General features: G+C 43.4%; 1 protein-coding gene across 1 annotated transcript in view; it reads right to left on the bottom strand.

Annotated features, from left to right (window-relative positions):
* Positions 1-25121, bottom strand: part of cog3 (component of oligomeric golgi complex 3) — a 62797-nt gene that overhangs the window by 23471 nt on the left and 14205 nt on the right. Inside the window, exons 3-13 of the mRNA XM_067992536.1 lie at positions 23338-23399; positions 20749-20914; positions 17089-17163; positions 15619-15711; positions 13006-13131; positions 11485-11565; positions 9999-10042; positions 8556-8682; positions 4544-4635; positions 1573-1712; positions 1175-1335 (exon numbers count right to left, since the gene is read on the bottom strand). Coding sequence (XP_067848637.1) covers positions 1175-1335; positions 1573-1712; positions 4544-4635; positions 8556-8682; positions 9999-10042; positions 11485-11565; positions 13006-13131; positions 15619-15711; positions 17089-17163; positions 20749-20914; positions 23338-23399 — 1167 coding nt within the window. The remainder of the gene's footprint in view (positions 1-1174; positions 1336-1572; positions 1713-4543; positions 4636-8555; positions 8683-9998; positions 10043-11484; positions 11566-13005; positions 13132-15618; positions 15712-17088; positions 17164-20748; positions 20915-23337; positions 23400-25121) is intronic.

Here is a 25121-nt window from a genome sequence, read left to right as displayed (position 1 = left end):
TTTTCCCAGTGTCTCCATCTCCGTCACATCTGTTCTGACAATACCATCTTCTGCACCAGTGCTTCTGATATGTCTTCCTTTTTCCTCAACCGAGAATTCCCCTCCACTGTGGATGACAGGGCCCTCAACCGTGTCCGTCCTATTTCCTGCACTTCTGCCCTCACCCCTTCACCTCCCTACCAGAACAATGATAGGGTCCCCTTTGTCCTCACCTTCCACCCTTCCGCCATTTCCACCACCTCCAGCGTAATCCCACCACCAAATAAATCTTCCCCTCCCCTTTCAGCATTCCGAAGGGACACCCTGGTCTGCTCCGTGACACCCTGGTCTGCTCTTCCATCACCCCCAACACCCGCTCTCCTCCCTGCGGCACCTTCCTATGTGAGCGCAGGAGATGCAACACCTGCCCTTTCACCTCCTCCCTGCCCCTGTCCAGAGCCCCAAACACTCATTCCAGGTGAATCACTGATTTACTTGTACTCCTTTCAATTTACTATACTGTATTCGCTGCTCACAATGCGGTCTCCTCTACACTGGGGAGACCAAACGCAGATTGGGTGATCGCTTTGCTGAACACCTCCGCTCTGTCCGCAAGCGTGACCATGACCTGCCGGTCATTTGCCATTTTAATTCCCCTTCCCACTCCCACTCTGACCTCGGCCTCTTACACTGTTCCAATGAAGCTCAACGTAAGCTCGAGGAACAGCACCTCATCTTTCGATTAGGCACTTTACAACCTTCCGGACTCAACACTGATTTCAATAATTTCAGATCATAACCACTGCTCCCATTTTCTCGGTCAGCTAGTGCTGGTAATGGTTCTGCTGCTGCCGCCATTTACTGCTACTCCTGATCAATCTTTTGTTTCTTAACCTGTCCCATTACCACCTTCCTTGCCTTACACCATCATCTCTTTAGTCATATAATCACTCGTGCCCTCTACCCTATCACAGACCTTCCCTTTTGTACTTTCCTCCCCTCATCTCCCTCCCCCCCTTTCCCTGGCTCTGTACTTGCTCAAAAACTTTAACTCTGACAAAAGGTCTTCAACCTGAAACATTAACTCTGTTTCTTTCTCCACAGATGCTGCCTGACTTGCTGAGCTTCTCCAGCATTGTCTGTTTTTATTCTAAATGTAAACCATACAGTCTGTAATAGTATAAGATTTATCTACCTCCATCATTTCCAGTTTGTCAGGGTATGCCAGGTCACCGGGTGCAGGTTTATAGCCCACAATATCAGTCTGAATATAGATGTGTGTCCTATATACTAGACGTTCTTGTACATCTTCCAACATCTGCTTTACCACTGCAGCAAAGGCACCCAGCTGTTCCACTGAGGAGAGAGACAGGAAACAGGAGTGAGAGTATTTCGGAACAGACCATCGGATTAAGAAATTTAGTTCAGCCATTTTAAGCCAAATCCTAGATTTAGAGCAGTATCACCAATCAGTTGTGTTCTATATATCAATTACATTTTGCTTTATGACTACCAGACACGAAGGTTATGATCTCAGGAACATATCTCCAGAGTGTTTCTGGAGATCTCCTGCCAACTCTGTACTCTACCTACCGTTGTTCTGCACATGGTCCTCCAGCATCTCATTTTTCAGAATTCCACACAGCTCCGACAAAGTCTCCAGGTGGTTGACGTGGATGATGAGCGGTCGAAACACATCGTACCACGAGAGGCACAGCTTCTCCAACAGCTCGCTACAAGGGTGGAAAGGGCCGGGACCCGCATTAAATAAAAAAAGAACTCGAGAATGATTTTGTAAGTGCACAAATTCAAACTACCCTTAATGGCTGCGTGAGCTTACCCAGTGAGGAGCTGAGCCGCACAGACCGGGAGGGTCCCAGGTACCGTGCTGCAAAAAGCTCAGTCAGGGGGAACCTCAGCACTCCTTGGTTTTGGAGGAAGGGAAAACACACAAAATTAAAAAACAAATTAAGGTAATTGGCAAATCAGCTAGAGGTGGAGACGAGGAGAATTTTTTTTATGCAGGAAGTTGTTATGATCTGGAATGCACTGCTTGAAAGGGTGGTGGAAGCAGATTCAATAGTAACGTTCAATAGGGAATTGAATATATACTTGAAGGGGAGAACATTGAAGGGCTACGGGGAAAGAACAGGGGAGTGAGACGAATTGGATAGCTCTTTCAAAGAGCTGGCACAGGCACAATGTGCCGAATGGCTTCCTTCTGTGCTATAAGATTCTACGAAATCAGCCAGTGTCACCACTCACGGTCACTATCCAACAACCCTTGCTGCAGTGCATGTCTGGCGATGATGGATGAGGGCAGAAATGAACCCCATCAGTAAGACCTCCACCATGGTCACATAGCCTCCCAACAACTATGGGATTTTAGAGACCATTAAGCTGATCACTGTGTAACAAGTCGGCATTTTGTATGAAACCAGGCTCGAAGAGTTTCAGCTCAATCAGGAACACTTTAACAGTGTTTAAATTCAGATTACAGCATTACCCATGATCGCACAAGACAACCCCAATTGGAACCTCCTTTTGATAATGTGATCACAAATACAGTCCTCATTGGTGTTAACGCGATTTGCCCACTATATATGGGGGGATGGTAAAGCCAGCGTAGTCCAACAGATTTTTTTTTTAAACTGGCTAACCCTAACCCTAATGCAGAACACCTCAACTCTACAAGTGCCTCTTGTAATTGTTAGCAGCTGCATCCGAATCAATACCAATGCTACGAATCTCATCATTAAGATAATCGTACTTTATCAAGGTGAGAACAGACCTGATATTGGCTGAAATCAGTAGAGCTTTTTAAAATCGGTAAATACAATATACAGGGGATTAACGAGGTGTGAAGAACTTATTGAGTCACCTGAAATAGTTGGTGCGCTTAATATGTTATAAGTGGCGCCTTTCTAATGGACTCCTATGGTACTGGCAAATGGTTAGCGCTATTTGCCCGACATGGCTGCCCATGATAAGCATGGATGGTGTAAATGGTGGGGGCTGAACTTTAAACCAAGAAGCGATTACAACGCTGACAGTACATTCCAGGAAATACAATGCCCCACATTTCTACTCATCCCAATGCAACACTGGTAATAAACCAGTATTACTTCAGATTTCAACTCATTTTGAGTCACCATCACTGAATAGTAAATGGATTTTTTAAAATTCATAATTCAAGATTAACATGCAGGGATTAGTGTTCCACATCGTACATGACTATTTTGTAGTGATTTAAAGCAAGTCACGACTGAATCTCCTTTCATTGATTAGACCTGCCTGTGGTTCAGACGTCAGAAATTAAGCCACGTTCTACTTAGCTTTATTTTGCATCTTTCCTGTAAACTTTTAGCCAATGGCTTTCTGTTTTCTCCACATATTAAAGAGTGGAGTGCAATAGTTGTAGAGATATTAGATTGGATCAATATTTAAATCACACCAGCTCCAGGCACAACATTTATATACAACCACACAGAGAGCAATCAAAATGTGAGATTGTGAGTAAACGAGGTATTTTAGAATGCCACGACAGTCAGCATGGGCCTCGATTCCACAATGTTATATTCTGCTCTAAGTACCATCAAATCTGTAACAGTATATGAGAGCACCTTCACAACATGGTTGCGTTGTTGCTTTAAGGAATTTTTGTGTAGACTGAGTATTAACGGGCAGTTATTGCCTAATCTTGTCACATCACATACAGGGCAGGAGACACCATATCTATTGCAAAACACTTTTGGAAAGAGCTCAGCTTCACCTTTTTGAATAGTTGGTGCAGGTCAAATCATGGTAAGTACATCACTGTATAACACATCCAGTTTACAAATGAGGTCAAAGTGCCTTCCGATGCCCCATTACCTCCCGCATTTCCTCCACTTGCGCATTAGCTACATTACAACAGTAATTACAACAGACTACACTTCAAAAGTATTTCATTGGCTGTGAAGCGCTTTGGGACTTCCTGAGGTCGTGAAAGGCGCTATACAAATGCACGTCTTTCTTTTCTTCCTTTAGCTTTCAGCAGCACGAGTGACCCAAGGTGCCAGTTCCAATCGGACGGACTGAAATCCGCCTTGACAAGCAGCTTCACGCAGAGTGCCTCGGATGGCGAAGGGCAGCCGGTGGCAACATTAAATGACCGCCAACCCAGTCACTCACACTGGGTCTGCCGCTTTGATGGCCGGTACAGATGGGCTTGAAGGGGCAGCCGGCCATGGCCAGAATCAAATGCCCAAGCCCAGAATGACAGCCATGAAGATTTAGGATTCCTTTGAAGTTACACTTGTTACTTTGGTGCACGTATAATATCTGCACAGATGCAGTTTCTCCTGTTGCTGGGCCTGCCCCTCTCCCACTCCCCGTATATCAGGCAGAACTTGCACCAAAATGACAAAGCATTTTGTTAATGTAAAAGGAACATAAGGGAGCACCGTAAAACTGCCATTTTCAATTGATTCAGAAAAATTATTCAGCATGAATACAAGAACTTGAAAACTCAGATTTTAATAACCGAGTAACCAAAGATACCTTCAATCCCATTATAACTTACTCTAGTTTGGAAGTTGGTTTTGTAAAAAATTCATTGTATAGCCGATGCTCATCCTGGCACACGTGAACCAGAAAAGCACAACCACTGCGAACCTAGAAGAAAATGCAAACTTGTTTAAAGAAGCTAAACTGCTCAGCATACTTCAAAACTAAAATTTACTTTAAAACCAAATTAAATAGAACTCAAGGGAATCTTTAATTTTGATTATGCCTTTGTGAAGCTTTTTGGAACATTTTACTACGCTAAAGGTGCTATATAAATGCAGTTTAAAAATAAGGGGTCTCCCATTTAAGACGGAGATGAGGAGAAACTTTTTCTCTCAAAGTGTCGTGAGTCTGTGAAACTCCCTTCCCCAGAGAGCGGTGGAGGCAGGGTCATTGAATATTTTTAAGGCTGAGTTAGACAGATTCCTGATTAACAAGGGAGTCAAAGGTTATAGTAGGTGGACGGGAAAGTAGGGTTGAGGTCACAATCAGATCAGCCATGATCTTATCAATGCAGAGCAGGCTCGAGGGGCCGAATGGCCTACTCCTGCTCTTAATTCGTATGCTCGTATTGTGTTGTTGCAATATTAAAAATGCAAAACTCTTATCTAACAGGAGACTTTTGTATCCAACCAGTTTTTCTTTTGGGGCCATCAGTTTGGACCGATAGATCCTTGTTAAAAAAAAACGTTTTTATTAGTGGCTCCATTTTTAAAAATTTCAGTCTCCAAAGGCAGAAGGAACACTAATCAGGAGACTTCTGAGCCACTTAGCACCATCAATTTGCTTTAAAATACTGCCTGTCATATTTTATGCACACTTCAGAACCATTTATAATTACAACGCAGCAGTTATTCTTTCACTTAAAGAAAAGCTCAATGCCAACGGTTCCTAGACTGAATGCAGAATTTTCTTCAAACAAAGTTGCAATTAATAGAGAATCTAGCAAAAAATAAAACCCAGCTCAAGCACCAGCTGCCAAATGTTGGGTGGTAGAAATCAACATACAAGGTTCCACAAAAATAAAAGTGCACAGAATTAAAAGTAACTTTCTGACGCGGGTTGGTAATTGGTTGGGACGTAGATGACAGAGAATATACTGATTGGCAGGATGTGACAAGTAGTGTTCCCCAGGGATCTGTACTGGGGCCTCAGCTTTTCACCATATATATCAATGCCTAGGATGAAGGAAGAGAGAGCTGTATATCCAAATTTACGAATGACACATAGTTAGGAGGAACAGTAAGTTGTGTAGATGGGAGCAGGAAGTTACAAAGTGTCATAAACAGATTAAGTGAGTGGGCAAAACTGTGGCAGATGGAGTTCAATGTGGGCAAGTGTGAAATCATTCACTTTGGATCCTAGAAAGAGAAATCAGAATATTTTCTAAATGGTGAGAGACTAAAAACTATAGAGGAGTAAAGGGATTTAGGTGTCCATGAACACAAATCACAAAAAGCAATCAAAAAGGCTAATGGAATGTTGGCCTTTATCTCAATGGGGCTGGAATACAAAGGGGAGGAAGTTAAGCTTCAGTTGTACAGAGCCTTGGTCAGACCCCATCTGGAGTACGGTGTTCAGATTTGGGCACCGCTCCTCAGGAAGGATATGTTGGCCTTGGAAGGGGTCAGCACAGATTCAACAGAATGATATTAGGCTTAATGGATTAAGTTAAGAGGACAGATTGCACTAACTTGGCTTGCATTCCCTTCTGTTTAGAAGGTTGAGGAGTGATCTAATCAACACCTTTAAAATGATGAGGGATTCGATAGAGTAGGTAGAGAAATTATTTCTACTGGTGGGGGAATCCAGGAGGCACAATCTTAAAATTAGAACTAGGCCATTTAAGGGTGACCTCAGGTAACACTTTTTCACACAAAGGGCATTGGAAATCTGGAACTCTCTCCCCCAAAAGGCTGTTTATACAGGGTCAATTGAAATTTTACTGAGATTGATAGATTTTTGTTAGGTAAGGGTATCAAGGGATATCGATCAAAGGCAGGTAAATGGAATTGAGGTACAGATCAGCCATGATCTGACTGAATGACGGAACAGGATCGAGGGGTTGAATGGCCTATTCCTATGTAACACCTCTCTATTCGGCAAGTTGTGGGCAACTAGAACATTTATATAGTGTAAGCCCCATTGTAGGTCAGAAAGCACAGGGGTGATGGGTGAATGGTACTTGGTGCGAGTTAGGAAACGGGCAACAGAGTTTTGGATGAGGTCAAGTTTATGGAAGATGGAAGATGGGAGGCTGACCAAGGCAGCATTGGAATAGTCGAGTTTGGAGGTGACAAAGGCATGGATGAGGGTTTCAGCATCAGATGGGCTGAGATAGGGAAGAAGACGCGCGATATTACGGAGATGGAAGTAGGCGGTCTTTGCGATGGAGAGGAAAAGAGGTTGGAAGCTCAGCTCAGGGTCAAATAGGAGGGGGATGGAATCAGTGACCATGGAGTTTGTTTCAGGGGCTGAAGACAATGGCTTTGGTCTTCCCAATGTTAACTGGAGGACATTGAGGCTCATCCAGGACTGGATGTCGGACAAGCAGTCTGACAACATAGAGGCCATGGTGAGGTTGAGAAAGGCGGTTGGGCGGTAGAGCTGGGTGTTGTCAGTGTACATGTGGAACTGGCGCCATGCCTTCGGATGATGTTGCCATGGGGCAGCATATAGATTAGGAAGCGGATGGGGCTAAGGATAGATTGTTGGGAGATGCCAGAGGTAATAGTGCGGGGGTGGGAAGGGAAGTCATTGCTAGAAATCATCTGGCTACGATTTGATTGTTAAGGGTGGGACCAAGTGAAGGCAATCCCATTGAGCTGAACAACGGAGGGGAGGTGTTGGAAGAGGATGGCATGGTCGACCATGTCAAAAGCTGCAGAGGCCAAAGGGACGAGGAGAGACAATACGCCACAGTCACAGAGGATGTCATGTGACTTTGCTAGAACTAAACTCTGCAGAATAACTAATGTAACTTAAAATATCATCTGCTGGGCTTTGATTTTAAGGTAAATGTACATAAAATTATCACAAAGTATGGAAACTTTTTGAACTGCATTAAGTAACTATTGGTACTGATATTTCTTGAATTGCAGCAATATGTAATTGGGTTAGCATTGCTCACTATTATTTTAATTGTATTAGTACTGCACATTAATATTCCTTCATTTGAAACATTAAGTAATTGCATCAGCACTGCACACTAATATTCTTTAAATTGTAACATTACATAACTATTAGTACTGCACACTAATACTCATTTTGCTGTTACTTTTGTTTCATTTAACAAAGTGGGCAGCACAAGAGTTAGGACACAGGTTTGTAACCACAATTTCCAGTGTTGTGGGGAGGTGCTGAAGAGACCAGGCAGTTAGGTCTTCACAGGAGAGCAGTGAAACGTTGGAGGGGAAAAGTCTTGTGCACTTCCTAGTGGTCAGTTACAGAGCAATACCGAGGCTCCTGATAATAGGTCACCAGCTCAACCTCCTAGTTGTTGAATGGTACAAAGTTTTTGTGTGGGGGGGTGCAGCAGAGGGAGCAGCAGACATTCTCAGGATGTCACATTCTCAGTGATGATGCTTCACTATATTGTGCCACAGAGCAGCAGCACTGGTTTGCACCCCAGTCCCCACACAGTGAGTTCCCATTCTCAGAGAAAGTCACCAGCACCAAGTACCTGTCACAGAAAGGTAAAGCATGCAGTCGTAATGCACCTGCCTGATCAACTCAAGACAAATGCTGGCAATGGGCTGTAGGCTCACTTTATCTGGAACTGTGTGCATTATGAAGAGGATCAAGGGCAGCTAAAAAAACACTTAAAAAAAAATACTGAAGACATTCTGCTAACCAACTTGCACTGTAGAAAATAAAGCACCTAAAACCAGGAATATGGTTTGTAAATGACATAAAAATGCTATTAATTACAATTTCACCGGCACTGGGAAACATGAATATACATTTTCAGCATTTGCATGACAACAGTATTGTCTTTCTAGATTAGTGATAGTACTCAAGACTCATACCAGAGCACAGTGATCCCTGTTATTTTGGCTGGTCAGGTCAGCAATAGTGGAGGCGATGCTTGGACTCAGCAGAAGCCCCCTCTGATCCAGGTAGCACTGATGGATCTCGCTCAGTAGCTGCTGATACCTAGTAAAGATTAGGCCTGCTTTAAATTTACTGAAATTAAGGCCACAAACCATCATAACCTCCACAGCAAAAAATGGTGCCACAAACTCCATTAGTTCTTTTCACAGGTTTACACCATCATTTAGATTATTGTTCAACATTATTGGAGAGTCCTTTTGATGATAATTAAAGCATGTCAAAAGAGTTTCCCCTTTACATAATTTGCACCACTACTAGGAATGCACATCCTAATGGAACAGGCAGCTTCACCTGAAGAGCTAGCCATGGACCAATGGGCCTTTAACGGTGCAGTAACCTCTATGTTTCTATACCTGATTAGAAGTTTCTATCAACTTCAAAACATTACAATCGCGGAATCTGACTCAGTACAGGTTGTTCAACCACTAAAAAAGTGGGGGGGGTGGGGGGGGAAAAGAGACAGACAGACACAGAAAGAGATAACAGAGAGACACAGAGACAGAGGGGGACACGGAGAGGGGAGAGAGGAGATAACAAGAGCAGAAGAGAGCATGTACAAAACAACATGAAAGAGAGAGTGCACTGACACAGCCCTTATAACACCTCAGCATGTTCGATAGCACTTCACAGTGAGTGAATCACTTTTTGAAGTGTAGACATTGTTATTTCTATTCATCTTAAAAACTGTAAGAAGGCTGGTGACATTTACAAGAACCTGCTGTGAAGAAAATGTTGCGGGACTAAGTGACAAGGGCTCACCGTAGTGACCAGGCATCAACGGCTAGTTTTTCCACCCAATTTCCGATCACAGTACAGACAGAATTATTTGGCAAGTAGGTGATAGAAGCTGATTCAAAAATACATCTGATATATTTTTAAAATATTAACATTGAAACAAGCAGTGGATCAATAGCTAAAATTCCCTTTGAAGAACAAAAGCATTTCTTGGCCATTTTATAATTAGATTCTGTATACTCCATTATAATGAATAATTCAGGTTACTGTTCACTGCGGCCAATTTTGCAATCTTTCTGATGTAGTTTTGCTTTACTATTCTGCCTACATGACATCCGCGTCTATACTTCAAAAGTGATTCACTGGATGTGAAGCTCGTTGGGACTTTGAGGATGTAATAAGTTCTTCCTTTCACAAAAAAAACTGCTTCTCATTACTCAAGAATCTATCAAGACAGTGTGTAATTTTTCTAAACAAACATTTCATTGGTGTCCAACACCTGAAGTACTTTACATGAAGACTTGGTAAAGTTTTACTTGATGGCACTGAAGTAACAAGAACAACGTGAATTACATTCTCCAGTTCACCATCCCTCAAACATCGTGCATGTAGAACATACTTACTCTGAGCTTTTGTCAGTTCTTTGCTCTATCTGTTCAATTAGAGACTGTGGAAGAAGAAAATACACCACATTTGACACTTTTAAATGGCAGCAAGTTTGAGCGTTTGCGATTATAAAAACTGACAGTTACCTATAAACTTAACTCTCAAAACATGCAACAGCTCTTGCATCATTTCTAAGGTTCTCTATAAATCCATTTATTATAAATACTGACGCTGTTCACATGTACAACGCAGGGTGCCCGGCTGTACACCGTGAGTTCCAAGGTGCCCAGCTTGACATGTCACAGGGTGCCCGGGTGTGCATAGTGCATTGGTACCATGGTGCCCAGTCTGGTGAAGCACAGGGCGTCCCAGGGTGCCCAGCCTTCTGTGTTCCAGGGTGCCACACCTAATATAGCACGGTGTGTCACAGGCTGCCCAACATTCACAGGCTGCCCAACATGGTATGCTGTAGTAGTAAGTCACACACAAGGTATCAGTTGATATTCCATGGTGTTGCGCACACAGAAGAAACTGCACCCCACTTTCTATAACTGTTTCTCTGCTTCTCCCCACCCTCTAATTCTTTGAATCTCACTGAGGTTTTCTACTGCTTATTATTTTCGTTCGCCCCCTCTTTCCGCATGGCACACACGTTTTGCTCATTGTGGTGTCTGTATCTCCCTGAGCTGTTTTCCTCAATCCTTCTGTAAGTCTCTACTTCCCTGTCTCCTCTCTTTATTGTATATCGCCCAATCTCTCTGCACAGCTGTCACATCACAGAGATTTGAAAGGACTACAGGACGGAAAGGCCCGGAAGAAAGCAAGCTCTAGGAAAAGAGGTATCTTTCTCTACTTGTCTTTATTTGAATGAATTGGTGATTGGTGTCTTTTCCAGTCTATATTTGAATGAATTGGTGATTGGTGTCCTTACCGGTCTATATTTGAATAAATTGGTGATTGGTGTCCTTACCGATCTATATTTGAATGAATTGGTGAGTGGTGTCCTTACCGGTCTATATTTGAATGAATTGGTGAGTGGTGTCCTTACCGATCTATATTTGAATGAATTGGTGAGTGGTGTCCTTACCGGTCTATATTTGAATGAATTGGTGAGTGGTGTCCTTACCGGTCTATATTTGAATGAATTGGTGAGTGGTGTCCTTACCGATCTATATTTGAATGAATTGGTGAGTGGTGTCCTTACCGGTCTATATTTGAATGAATTGGTGATTGGTGTCCTTACCAGTCTATATTCGAATAAATTGGTGATTGGTGTCCTTATCAGTCTATATTTGAATGAATTGGTGATTGGTGTCTTTCGCTACCTGTCTATTTTTTACAAATCAGTTGTGAACAGATAGTGGCTTTTCCAGCCAACTAGGTGAAAGTATGATGAACTCTCTGCGAATACTATGAACAATTTTCCCCACACACTACAGATACATAGTACGCCCAAGACTTGATTATATAAATGTGTTTGCTTCCACAGTATACAGTACTTACCCGCACTTTAGGAGCTGCAGCTCTGAACTTCACATAAAACAATGTAAAGGCATTATCGGTGTTAGATATAACCGAGGGGTCCTGTCAAAAAAAAATTAGAAATGAGTTAAATTAAAACCTTTTAACTTAACACATACACTCTGATCTACTTATGAATTATTTGAACCATCATGCTTCATCAAAATTTTTACAGAATATGCTCAATAAAATTTGAATCTCAACTTTTATCAGAATTTTGACATTATACATGTTCCGATGTTTTACATCTGGTTTGTACACAATGCAAGTGTCTTACTGTATACATGCAGCTAAATCATATACACACCGCCCTGTGTTTTTATAGAGCACTGGCCGATCTCCCATGGCATTGCAAGTGGGGAGTTGAGGCCAAGTGCAGTCCTCAGGTGAAGCAGGGTTACAGAGTAGAGGACAATTGGACCAGGGCATGCAGACCCAATTCTGTTACCATTTTGAAGTCATACATTCTGTCCTTATTTTAATATTCCCGTTATAAATTCCTATGTCCCCATTTATAATGAAAGTGCCTATGTAAACTTTTCACTCTATAATTACTTCAACTTCCCACCAGAGATGGCGCTGTTATTGCTCCTGGGGGGAGGGGAGGGAATTTTTCTTTCCTCTACCGTCGTCCAGATTAGATTTGGTTGCTTTCTTTTCCAAACAAAGATGGGTTTCTCCTTTTTTTCTGTCCTGCTACGTTCCCTCTGTTTTGGCTGACATTTATCCCTCAAGCAACATCACTAAAAACAGATTATCTGGTCATTTATCCCATTGCTGTTTATGCAGCCCTGCTGTGAGCAAACTGGTTGCCACATTTCCCTACATTACAACAGCGGCACCACTTCAAAAGTACTTCATTGGGTGCAAAGCGCTTAGGTACGTCTTGGAATTGTGAAAGGTTCTGTGTAAATAGAAGTTTGGTTTTTTTTGAGGATTCACTCAAGGTACAATTAGGGCTGTCTTGTTACGTTAGGTGGTGTCCCATTGTTTTCAATTTGTCACATAACTTCACATTTACAACGCCCGAACAGTTTCAATACCTTTGAAATTCTGAGACCACTCACTGTTTTTAATTTCTTACAGATGTACGGAATAAGCCACACTTCCCAAACTGGGGACAGAGGTTGGGATGGGGGCCTGTTTTAAACATTTTGATGATCAGACAGGAGTGGCGTGTGGGCTGATGCACTGCTAGGGAGCCTTCCAGCGCATGATGTGGTTCTCCTCTCCTCTACCCCACCAATCTCAAGTCAGAGTGGAGCCAAGCGGCCAAGTGTGCAACCAATGATGTTCCCTTTCAGATTGACATCTGTCCCACAGGTATTGTATCTCCACCAGGTACATGCATGATAAGGTGGTTCTTGTAAATTAGATGAATGCTTTTTAACATATGCTGGTCAATTAAAAACCATGCTAAACCACGCATCACTGTGACATTTGTCTCAATGTGATGCTTCAAAATACAAGTTATTAAAAGCGGTATAGCAGCTACAATCTTACCCTTTTTGTTAACTGAGTGGAGAGGTTCTGAAGTGTTATCACAGTATACGTCTTCATTAGGTGCATAGCTTTGGATAGGCATTGCTTAAACTTTGCTAAATAAACAGGGTAATCTCTAAAGCCAGGCTGTAAATAAAACAAGTATTCATTAAAATGTCATCAGGTGTAAATGGCATAAACAGCCATTTTAGCAAAAGTGCACACAACCTTGTTCTTACACTACCCAGACCAATGCAGACCCTGCACTATCACCCAGACCAATGCAGACCCTGCAATACCACCCAGACCAATGCAGACCCTGCAATACCACCCAGACCAATGCAAACCCTGCAATACCACCCAGACCAATGCAAACCCTGCAATATCTCATAGATCAGTGCAGACCCTGCACTATCACCTGGGCCCAGTGCAGACCCTGCACTATCACCCAGACCAATGAACAACCGGCAATATCACCCAGACCAACGCAGACCCGGCAATATCACGAAGACCAAAGCAGACCCAGCAATATCACCCAGATCAATGAACAACCGGCAATATCACCCAGACCGACGCAGACCCTGCAATATCACCCATACCAACGCAGACCCGGCAATATATTTTTTTTTATTCGTTCATGGGATGTGAGCGTTGCTGGCGAGGCCGGCATTTATTGCCCATCCCTAACTGCCCTTGAGAAGGTGGTGGTGAGCCGCCTTCTTGAACCGCTGCAGTCCGTGTGGTGAAGGTTCTCCCACAGTGCTGTTAGGGAGGGAGTTCCAGGATTTTGACCCAGTGACGATGAAGGAACGGCGATATATTTCCAAGTCGGAATGGTGTGTGACTTGGAGGGGAACGTGCGGGTGGTGTTGTTCCCATGTGCCTGCTGCTCTTGTCCTTCTAGGTGGTGGAGGTCGCGGGTTTGGGAGGTGTTGTCGAAGAGGCCTTGGCGAGTTGCTGCAGTGCATCCTGTGGATGGTACACACTGCAGCCACTGTGCGCCGGTGGTGAAGGGAGTGAATGTTTAGGGTGGTGGATGGGATGCCAATCAAGCAGGCTGCTTGGTCCTGGATGGTGTTGAGCTTCTTGAGTGTTATTGGAGCTGCACTAATCCAAGCAAGTGGAGAGTATTCCATCACACTCCAGACTTGTGCCTTGTAGATGGTGGAAAGGCTTTGGGGAGTCAGGAGGTGAGTCACTCACTGCAGAATACCCAGCCTCTGACCTGCTCTCGTAGCCACAGTATTTATATGGCTCGTCCAGTTAAGTTTCTGGTCAATGGTGACCCCCAGGATGTTGATGGTGGGGGATTCGGCGATGGTAATGCCGTTGAATGTCAAGGGGAGGTGGTTAGACTCTCTCTTGTTGGAGATGGTCATTGCCTGGCATTTATCTGGTGCGAATGTTGCTTGCCACTTATGAGCCCAAGCCTGGATGTTGTCCAGGTCTTGCTGCATGTGGGCTCGGACTGCTTCATTATTTGAGGGGTTGCGAATGGAACTGAACACTGTGCAATCATCAGCGAACATCCCCATTTCTGACCTTATGATGGAGGGAAGGTCATTGATGAAGCAGCTGAAGATGGTTGGGCCTAGGACACTGCCCTGAGGAACTTCTGCAGCAATGCCCTGGGGCTGAGATGATTAGCCTCCAACAACCACTACCATCTTCCTTTGTGCGAGGTATGACTCCAGCCATTGGAGAGTTTTCCCCGATTCCCATTGACTTCAATTTTACTAGGGCTCCCTGGTGCCACACTCAGTCAAATGCTGCCTTAATGTCAAGGGCAGTCACTCTCACCTCACCTCTGGAATTCAGCTCTTTTGTCCATGTTTGGACCAAGGCTGTAATGAGGTCTGGAGCCGAGTGGTCCTGGCGGAACCCAAACTGAGCATCGGTGAGCAGGTTATTGGTGAGTAAGTGCTGCTTGATAGCCCTGTCGATGACACCTTCCATCACTTTGCTGATGATTGAGAGTAGACTGATGGGACGGTAATTGGCCGGATTGGATTTGTCCTGCTTTTTGTGGACAGGACATACCTGGGCAATTTTCCACATTGTCGGGTAGGTGCCAGTGTTGTAGCTGTATTACCCAGACCAACGCAGACCCGGCAACACCGCCCAGACCCGGCAACACCGCCCAGACCCGGCAACACCGCCCAGACCAACGCAGACCCGGCAACACCGCCCAGACCAACGCAGACCCGGCAACACCGCCCAGACCCGGCAACACCGCCCAGACCCGGCAACACCGCCCAGACCCGGCAACACCGCCCAGACCCGGCAACACCGCCCAGACCCGGCAACACCGCCCAGACCCGGCAACACCGCCCAGACCAACACTACAATATCCCCACCCAAAGTGTGGAGCTAGCACCAGCAAAGGTACAATGGGTCAAATACTCTACTTCTGTACTGAAATTGCTATGATTTAACAGATTCAATGTCAGAGTATTATAAAAATGAAGATCACAGGGTCTCGCTGCATGCTATATGCGTTACAGCTAAGTACATGATCTACAAGATACATCAATAGCCCTATTAATGAATCGAAAACTGGGACTGCAGATTGGAATTAATTAGGCCCTGTTATAGTAGCGCAGACAAAACTGTACCTCCATCAAAATGACTTACATGTGATGACACATAGGTGATACAGTCATCTAATTTGGCCAGCATCGGTATAAATCCTTCACTGTTCACAGATAACATGGGTGAATTCAATTTCTAGAATGAGAGCAAAATATTGTCAGGATATAGTTTCGACCTTAGTTGCAAGTAGATTAGGGTTTGAATAGAAGTACACAAAAATGCCAATTTCTAACCAGAATGCTTTCCTATTGAAAGAACACTTCCTTAAATGGTCTACTCCCATGTATGTAGCTTGCTTATGATACGCAACAAGTGCATACTGAGCTACATATTAGTACTTCAAATAATCACCTATTCTGAACTTTTTTTTTACACAGATCCTCTGTGGTGTCGCTCAGTGATTGAGGATACACTAAAGTGAGACTTACAGCAAGTGTAAAAGTCTTCCTCAAAAGGCGGTGATACTGGGTCACTTGAGATTTTCAAGACTAAGATTGATAGTTTTTTTTGTTAGGTAAGGGTATCAAGGGATATGAAGCAACGGTGTGAAAATGGAGTTAAGGTACAGATCAGCCATGATCTAATAGAATGGCGCAAGAGGCCTACACCTGTTCCTATGCTCTTAAGTGCGTGCTATTTGTAAGGCTTTTAATATGACCATCAGATCTCCAGCGGCATTGCTCCCAATGAATTGAAGGATATGCTGTATTGCCATCCCCGTGACCACAGTCCCTTCAACCGGGTACTACCCACATCGAAGCAAAAAGTGCGTTAAAAAAAAACCTAAGAGTCTCTTTAAGATCACAGAAGTGAAAACAGGCTTAGTTTGTCAAGGCACTTAAAATTAATACTAGATATCTGGGGGTGCTTTTTAATTTGTTTTTGGGATGTGGGTAACACTGGTAAGGCAGCATTTATCGCCTGGCCTGAGTTGCCCCGGGAGCATGTAGTCAAACGTGTAGCGTTGAACTGGAGCCGTATGTCGGCCATATCAGATTGGGGAGGTGCAGATTCTCTTCCCTGAGGACATTAATTAATCAGTTGGGTTTTTACGACAATCCAGCAGCTTTCAATGGTCATTTTTTTTTTCCTGGTACCAGCCCATAAATTAGAAGATTGACTGAATTCAGTTCCAAAATCTGCCATGGTGGGATTTGAACTCACGACCTCTGGGTGGCTCGTCCAGTATCATAATCACTAGGCCATTGTGCCCTTGTATTGTAAAATCAGTGTTAAGGATTCAGTACTGCATGAAGATCAGACACTCACAGCAGGGCTTCAAGAAGGAAAGCAGGGTGACATTCGGGCATTTGTTCTGGAAAGTGTCACAATCTGAAGTGGAAGTACTGGATCACTATGCATCAACCAGTACATAGTTTTGCCTGTTGGAGACCAGTGACCAATAAGATTTTGTGCATCAGATGGTGTTTTCACAAGTTTAACTTCAAAGAGGATACACGTACATTGTTACACAATGAAACTTAAAACAGACCATGCATCAGCGACACCTACTGTGTTTATGTTTTCTAACTCATTGAAATACGAAAGCTTTTGCTGAATACTCTCAGCGAGGTCGACCAGCTCAGACTGTTGAGGAAGAAAATAAAAATCTATTACAGCAGAAGTCAAACCAACCATGCTAACAGTTTATTATTTCCAGTAACACAACTGCTTTTACATTTAGAAAAAGTGCCTTGCACCAGAAGCCCAGTTGCCACTACAACAATAACCTGCAACGTAGATTTACTAGAATGATACCCAGACTCCAAGGGTTAAATTACGAGGCGAGATTACACAAACTAGGGTTTAATCTCCTAAATTCCAGGGAATACAAGGGTGATTTGATCCAAGTTTTCAAGATATTATGGGGGACCGATAGGATAGATAGAGAGAAACTATATCCGCTGATTGGGGAGTCTAGGACTAGGGGACATAGCCTAAAAATTAGAGCCAGGACTTTCAGGAGTGAAGTTAGGAAACGCTTCTACAAGCAAAGGATGATAGAAGTTTGGAACTCTCTTCCGCAAATCGCAGCTGATGCTAGCTCAATTGTTAATTTTAAATCTGAGATTGATAGATTTTTGTTAACCAAAGGTATTAAGGGATATGGGGCTAAGGCGGGTATATGGAGTTAGGTCACAGATCAGCTATGATCTCACTGAATGGCGGAACAGGCTCAAGGCGCTAAATGGTCCACTCCTGTTCCTATTTATATAGCGCCTTTAATACAGTAAAAATGTCCCAAGGCGCTTCAGAAGAGCGTAATCAGATAAAATTTGACACAACCACATAAAGAGATATTAGGACCAAAAGCTTGGTCAAAGAGGTAGGTTTTAAGAGAGTCTTAAAGGAGGAGAGAGAGGTAGAAAGGCAGAGAGGTTGAGAGAAGTAATTCCAGAGCTTAGGGCCTAGACAGCTGAAGTCACGGCCGCCAATGGTGCAGCGAAGGAACTCGGGGATGTGTAAGAGGCTAGAATTGGAGGAGTGCAGAGATCTTGGAGGGTTGTTGGGCTGGAGGAGGTTACAGAGATAAGGAGGGGCGAGTCCATGGAGGGATTTGGACACAAGGATGAGAATTTTAAAATCGAGGCGTTGCCGGAACTGGAGCCAATGTAGGTCAGCGAGCACAGAGGTATAGGTGAATGGGACTTGGTGCGAGTTAGGATATGGGCAGCAGAGTTTTACAAAGCCTTCAATGCTATACGCCAAACCTTTTGTTGTCATGGGCCACATTAGATGGGTACCATGGAGCTTCAGGGCTACATATAAATTTTAAATCCACGCTCCCATTAACATGTGTATATCTCAAGTTACTAATACTAACAGATCTTGTTGTTGAGTTAAGATTCATCCACCATGAGGTAGCAGCACTAAAGATAGGCCTCTGCAAACCTCTAACCCCAAAAAATTGAAACAGGATAAGCCAATAAATAGCAGTGCAAATAGGACCAAATTGCCACAGCTTGGGGGCCACTGTAGGATTTATCTCCGTTTTAATTAACCAAAATCTTATCCTGGGAAAACTGTAGCGACTCCATTCCATAAAAGGTTCTGTACTGATAATATCCTCACAGTGACGGGGCTAGGGGTAACTTTTCCTTCGTTCGCTAATGTAAGACGAAAAAGTGGCAGGAATAAAAAGCATTTTCCCCTCTTTATATACATTGACATTTCAGCTAATGTTAGCAAACAGAGGGACATACATCTTCAAGTTGATAGGAACTATACATCTATTGCCCATAGATAACTCCAAGTCACAATTAAGCAGTGAACAACTTTTGATGGAACAGGTGCACAATAAAGTTTCAGAGCTGAGCTTTCCTTAAATGCTATGCACTGAAAAGAAATTACAAGGCTACAGTTCGCTGAGGGCAAAATTTCCCAGTTGTGATGTGAACCTCAGTACTTGATTACTGAGCAGTAATTATTTATATTTGTTCTCAGCATGTTATGCCCACCTCTAGGTGCCCTGAGAAGGTGGTGATGGGCCTTCTCCTTCAATCTCTGCAGTCCTTGTGGTGACAGTGCTCCCATGGTTGTATTAGGCATCAGCCGTGGCTCACTGGTAGCACTCTGGTCTCGGAGTGAGAAAGTTGTGGGTTCAAGTCCCACTCCAGAGACTTGAGCACAAAATTTAGGCTGACACTTCAGTGCAGCACTGAGGGAGTGCTGCACTGTCGGAGGTGCTGTCTTTCAGATGCGACGTTAAACCAAGGCCCCGTCTACCTTCCGGAGGATGTAAAAGATCCAATGGCACTATTTTGAAGAAAAGCAAGGGAGTTCTCCCTGATGTCCTGGCCAATATTTATCCCTCAACTAACATCACTAAAAAGCAGATTATCTGGTCATTATCACATTGCTTATCGTGGGATTTTGCTGTGCACAAATTGGCTGCTGCGTTTCCTACGTTGCAGCAGTGACTATACTTAAAAAATGTACTTAAATGGCTGTAAAGCACCTTGGGATGTCCTGAGGTCATGAAAGGCACCGTATAAATGCAAGTCTTTTTAGTTAGGAAATTCCTGGATATTGATCCAGTGATGATGAAGGAATGGCAATTTAGACCCAAGTCATGACTATGTGTGACTTGACGGTGATTGTGTTCCCCTTTTAAATATTAGTTTCTATTTTGATTACAATAGTTTGTGATAGCAGAACCCAGTTAAAAATGAAAGATGTATGTTTGAAACATTTCTTGCAATTAGTGGATTACTGGGTGTCGTGATCTAGTGGAAGCAGAGGGGAAAACTGCGGCAGATGTAATGAACTGCCTGAAGCAACATAAAATCGGACTATGGCCCAGTGGAATGAAGACATGGAGTTTAAAGAAGTATTCAAGGAGATGAAAGAAATCAATAAGCAACGACAGCACAACTGAGCCCTGAGAAAAGCAAGTTACAAATACACAGGACAAGGAGCGGGAAACAGAGAAAGCAAACAGGAAACTCCCCCACACCAATGATTTAGTAAAAGATAATGTGTTTATTCCAGGAGGAAGGCAAAAAGTCAGGGGATCATGCACATCTCCATTCTTCACTTTTCTTTCATGCTATTACCCTGAAATGTGAACTTCTCCATCATCTCAGCTCAACCTTTCACCACTCTCCCATTCCATCCCATCTAAAATTGAGCAGCATATAGTGACACCATTATTCCTGGCCAGCATGGAGACGATTGGTTAATTCCACCGTCAATCACGCCTGGAGACCGCACTGCTGTAAGTGACTGGGATTGACTTTACACACATAATTTGTATTATGTAACTATCCTCCACTCACTGCATTTTGCTGAAGAAATAATCAATTTGTATTATGTAACTCTCCTCCACTCACTGCTGGAGAAATCACCCTGCTTTTATCGGGAAATGTTGCTGCAGTTTCGGTCACGAGTTCTGTTAGCTGTAATTCGTAGAGACTCTTTTTAAATAGACTCTGTTTTCTGAGTAAATAGACTTTGTTTGCTGTAAGTTCAACGCATTGGCTGACAGTGGTATCAATACACACTTCAATAAAAGGCCCTCATATCAATTGTTTCTAGCCTCTACTATCTACCTTAGAGGCACTTGATGTCACAATAAAGCAGCCCATTAACACGTTGCAAATGTGCACGCCAAACACTAATTGCTACAAACACAAACACTTTAATTACTACGCCCCAACAAACCTTTCCTACCTGTTCCCGCAGGAGTTGCTCACAAGCCTCATGTAGTGTGCCTGTCTTGGTGGATACAAACAGATACTGTTTCTGCAAAGACTCCAAGTGTAGCAATGCCGTGTTTACATCATTCAGTATCGCGTCGCACTGCTCCTGAAAGCCATACAGATAATCCCTCATTTCTCTAAGACATAGAGCAAAAAGAACAAGTTACACTCAAATATTCATAATCTGCAGCATGATTAATGTACAAGAGTCAGCAATAACTAACAGACAATACAGGAAAGTGAACCTGTGAAATACAGAATCTGTACCACGAGCGAGGGGTCACAGGTTGATGGTCCTGCTCACAGGTAACACACATTCTGTACTTTAGTTCCCTATTGAGTGCACAGCTTTCATTTCTCTGCCGTATTTGGACAAATGTTGTGCTCAAGATGAGGGAGAAGGAAGTCAGTGCTGGAGAAAATAAACATTTTCCCCATAAAGCACTTTCATGTCAGGAACTGTATGTGTTAAGATCACGAACATTCCCTCTACTCTACCAACAATATGCCTTACCATAAGCTCACAGTGTAGCCCCTAATCAATCAGTGTGATATTTCCATTTCCCACACAACTAACTTAGTACTCATTCTGAGGCCATCAATTATCACCAAATTATAAGCAGTTTTGTGCTGTGCACTCGTGAGAACCAGGAACTACTGAACCACTGCCCAGTTAGCTTTATTTAGAAGTCTTACCAGAGGGAGAGGAGAGACTTTCATCCCATCAGGCTGGGCTGAGGTCCAATCTAAGACCCCAGGTTAAAAGTACACTACCCAACTCAATACCCAGAGCAGTCAGTTTATATCAACAACAACTTGGTAACACATCCCAAGGCACTTTACAGGAGCATTATCAACCAAAATTTGACACCGAGCCACATAAGGAGATATTAAGACAGGTGACCAAAAGCTTGGTCAATGAGGTAGGTCTTAAGGTGTATCTTAAAGGAGGAGGAGAACGATGGAGAGTTGAAGAGGTTTAGGGAGGGAATTAGAGAACTGAGGGCCCAGGCAGCTGAAGGCACGGCCAATGGTGGAGTGATGAAAATCGGGGATGCACAAGAGGCCAGAACTGGAGGAGTGCAGAGATCTCGGAGGGTTTTAGGGCTGGAAGAGGTTACAGAGATAGGGAGGGGCGAGACCATGGAGGGATTTGAAAAAAAGAATGAATATTTTTAAATCAAGTTTGTTTAACCCAGTCATTCAGCAACGCTCACTTCTAAAGCGGTTTCAAAGCGACTGTTCTTTTTAAAAATGTTAAGTTTCTTTTGTCAACTTTCAAGCAATTTATTTTAAAGCAGTATGTGGGGAAGAACACCAAAACTCAGAAAAAGGTCAGCACTACTCGAGGAACAGAAGGACTGAAAACGCTGATAAGTTCCTGTTTTTATTCAGAACTGGGCTGGAAGGATGCCAGATTAATACACTGGGATAACCGCTGGGGACCTACACTGGGAATCCAGTCATTCTCCAGAGTGAAGTTCTTTCAATTCACAGGGGTATTGTGGGAAAAACTGAATATACTGCAGTGAGTCACGAATGGAGAATGAGATTTTAGATTAAGTCACCGATATCACAACCATCAACACAGTATGCAATTAAAACACTTCACTGTTTCAATTTAGTACCCATGATGTGGAGATGCCGGTGATGGACTGGGGTGTACAAATGTAAGGAATCTTACAACACCAGGTTATAGTCCAACAGTTTTATTTGAAAATCACAAGCTTTCGGAGGCTTTCTCCTTCGTCATTCACCTGACGAAGGAGAAAGCCTCCAAAAGCTTGTGATTTTCAAATAAAACTGTTGGACTATAACCTGGTGTTGCAAGATTCCTTACATCAATTTAGTACTGCAGCCAAAAAGCCTTTTCTGCTTTCTAACTTCTGTGATATATACACAGTATAGTCTACTCCTCTTAATTCAAAGTCACTTAATTCAAGTTATCTGATCAAAAAAAAATTTCACTAAATTCCTACTTTACTGTGTTATTTAAGAAACATAAGAAATAGGAGCAAGAGCAGGCCATAAGGCCCCTCAAGCAGGCAATTTATATTGTTGAATTCAAATTATTGGATAACTCAATTTTTAATAACTCTGAATTATCAAGAGGTAGACTTATAAGCAAACAGCATCATGGGTTACACAATGTAATCTCCATCAGAACAGAGCGTGGAGTCCCAGTGAGTTCCCAATCTCAGACTGGCCACAATAAAGCAGCACGAAGCAGAGGGCCGTTGTTTCCCATAGGGGCAGGGGAAAGAGAGAGAACCATTCCAAGCCATCCTCTCACCTCTACTGCCAACTCGTTTGAGAACACTAACGGATGCCTGGGAGCTGGCTCCTTGTTCCACCCTCTTGGCCAAAGAAGTCAAAGGAAGACCCGGGGGAAGAAAATATATCATAAAGGGAATTTCATTCTCAGAAAAAAACATCAAGAGTAAATCAATGTATTACCCTGTGAGCAATACTTATACATAGCCATCACCCAATTTTACTCTAGGTACATGGCTCATGGATTTTTTTCAGATCCCAATGGTTAGCGAGAGGAGATATGTACCTGTATTTAGTTCCTTCATCTTGATCCATTCGTGTCTGTATCTTGGAGAACCAGGAAAAGAACTGCAGGGATGAGGAAAAACAAGGTTATTTATGCAGCTACCGAGGTGATTCATAATGCCTGCAACAAAGCATCTAGTGGGCATTCATGCTATACAAGGGTTTGGGAAAAGGAAAGAAAGACTTGCATTTATATAGCGCCTTTCACGACCTCAGGGCATCCCAAAGTGCTTCACATCCAAAGAAGTATTTTTGAAGTATAGTCACTGTTGTAATGTAGGAAATACAGCAGCCAATTTGCGCACAGCAAGATCCCACAAACAGCAATGAGATAATGACCAGATAATCTGTTTTAGTAATGTTGGATTGAGGGATAAATATTGGCCAGGACACCAGGGAGAACTACCCAGCTCTTTTTCAAAATAGTGCCACGGGGTCTTTTACATCCACCGGAGAGGACAGATGGAGCCTTGGCTTACTGTCTCCTCCGAAAGATGGCACCTCCAACAGTGCAGTATTGCACTGGAGTGACAGCCTAACTTTTGTGCTCAAGTCTCTGGAGTGGGACTTGAAGCCATAACCTTCTGACTCATAGGCAAGTGTGCTACCAACTGAGCCATGGCTGACACTAAGGAACTAAGTAGGCAGCTCTTTCAGAGAGCTGGCACTGGCACAATTGGCCGAATGGCCTCCTCCTGTGCCGTAAAATTCTACGAGCCTATAAGATGGAGTTGACAGAAAGGACACATTGTTCTTTAATTTTGAATCCAGTGCCCACCAGCTCATGTAGCACAAAAGGCTTGCTGTTTCCTATCTATCCAGTCGTAGCCAGAGAATCTCCTGCAATAGCTTCTCTTCCCGCTCCCGCATCATAATGAGTCCCCCAAGGATCTATCCTTGGCACCCTCCTATTTCTCATCTACATGCTGCCCTCAGCGATATCACTGGAATACATGTCAGAATCCACATGTACGCTGATGACACCCAGCTCTACCTCACCACCACCTCTCTAGACCACTGCCTCTATGTTGTCAGACTGTTTGTCCAACATCCAGTATTGGAAGAGCAGAAATTTCCTCCACTTAAATATTGGGAAGACTGAAGCCATTGTCTTCGGTCAATTCCTCTCCCTGCCACTGTTTGAGGCTGAACCAGACTGTTCGCAATCTCGGCGTTCTATTTGACACCAAGCTGAGCTTCCGACCCTATATCCTCGCCACCATCAAGACCACCGACTTCCATCTCTGTAATATTGCCTGTCTCCACCTTGCTTCAGCACATCTGCTGCTGAAACTCTCATCCGTGCTTTTGTTACCTCCAGGCTCGACTGTTCCAATGCTCTCCTGGCCAGCCTCCCATCTTCCACCCTTCATAAACTTGAGCTTATCCAAAACTCTGCTGCCCGTATCCTAACTCGCAACAAGTCCTGTTAGGCCCGAAGCTCTGGAATTCCCTCCCTAAACTTCTCCGTCCCTTTCTTCTTCGTTAAGATGCTCTTTAAAACCTACCTCTTTGACTAAGTTTTTGGTCACCTGTCCTACCATCTTATGTGGCTCGGTGTCAAATTTAGTCTAATCATGTCTCACGAATTTGATTGAGTTTTTTGAAGGGGTAACCAAGAAGATAGATGAGGGCTGTGCAGTAGACGTGGTCTACATGAACTTCAGCAAAGCATTTGACAAGGTACCGCATGGTAGGTTGTTACATAAGGTTAAATCTCATGGGATCCAAGGTGAGGTAGCCAATTGGATACAAAATTGGCTTGACGACAGAAGACAGAGGGTG

This window comes from Heptranchias perlo, chromosome 11, assembly GCF_035084215.1.
Source record: "Heptranchias perlo isolate sHepPer1 chromosome 11, sHepPer1.hap1, whole genome shotgun sequence".
Classification (NCBI taxonomy): domain Eukaryota; kingdom Metazoa; phylum Chordata; class Chondrichthyes; order Hexanchiformes; family Hexanchidae; genus Heptranchias; species Heptranchias perlo.
This window is presented reverse-complemented; position numbering and strand designations above follow the sequence as displayed.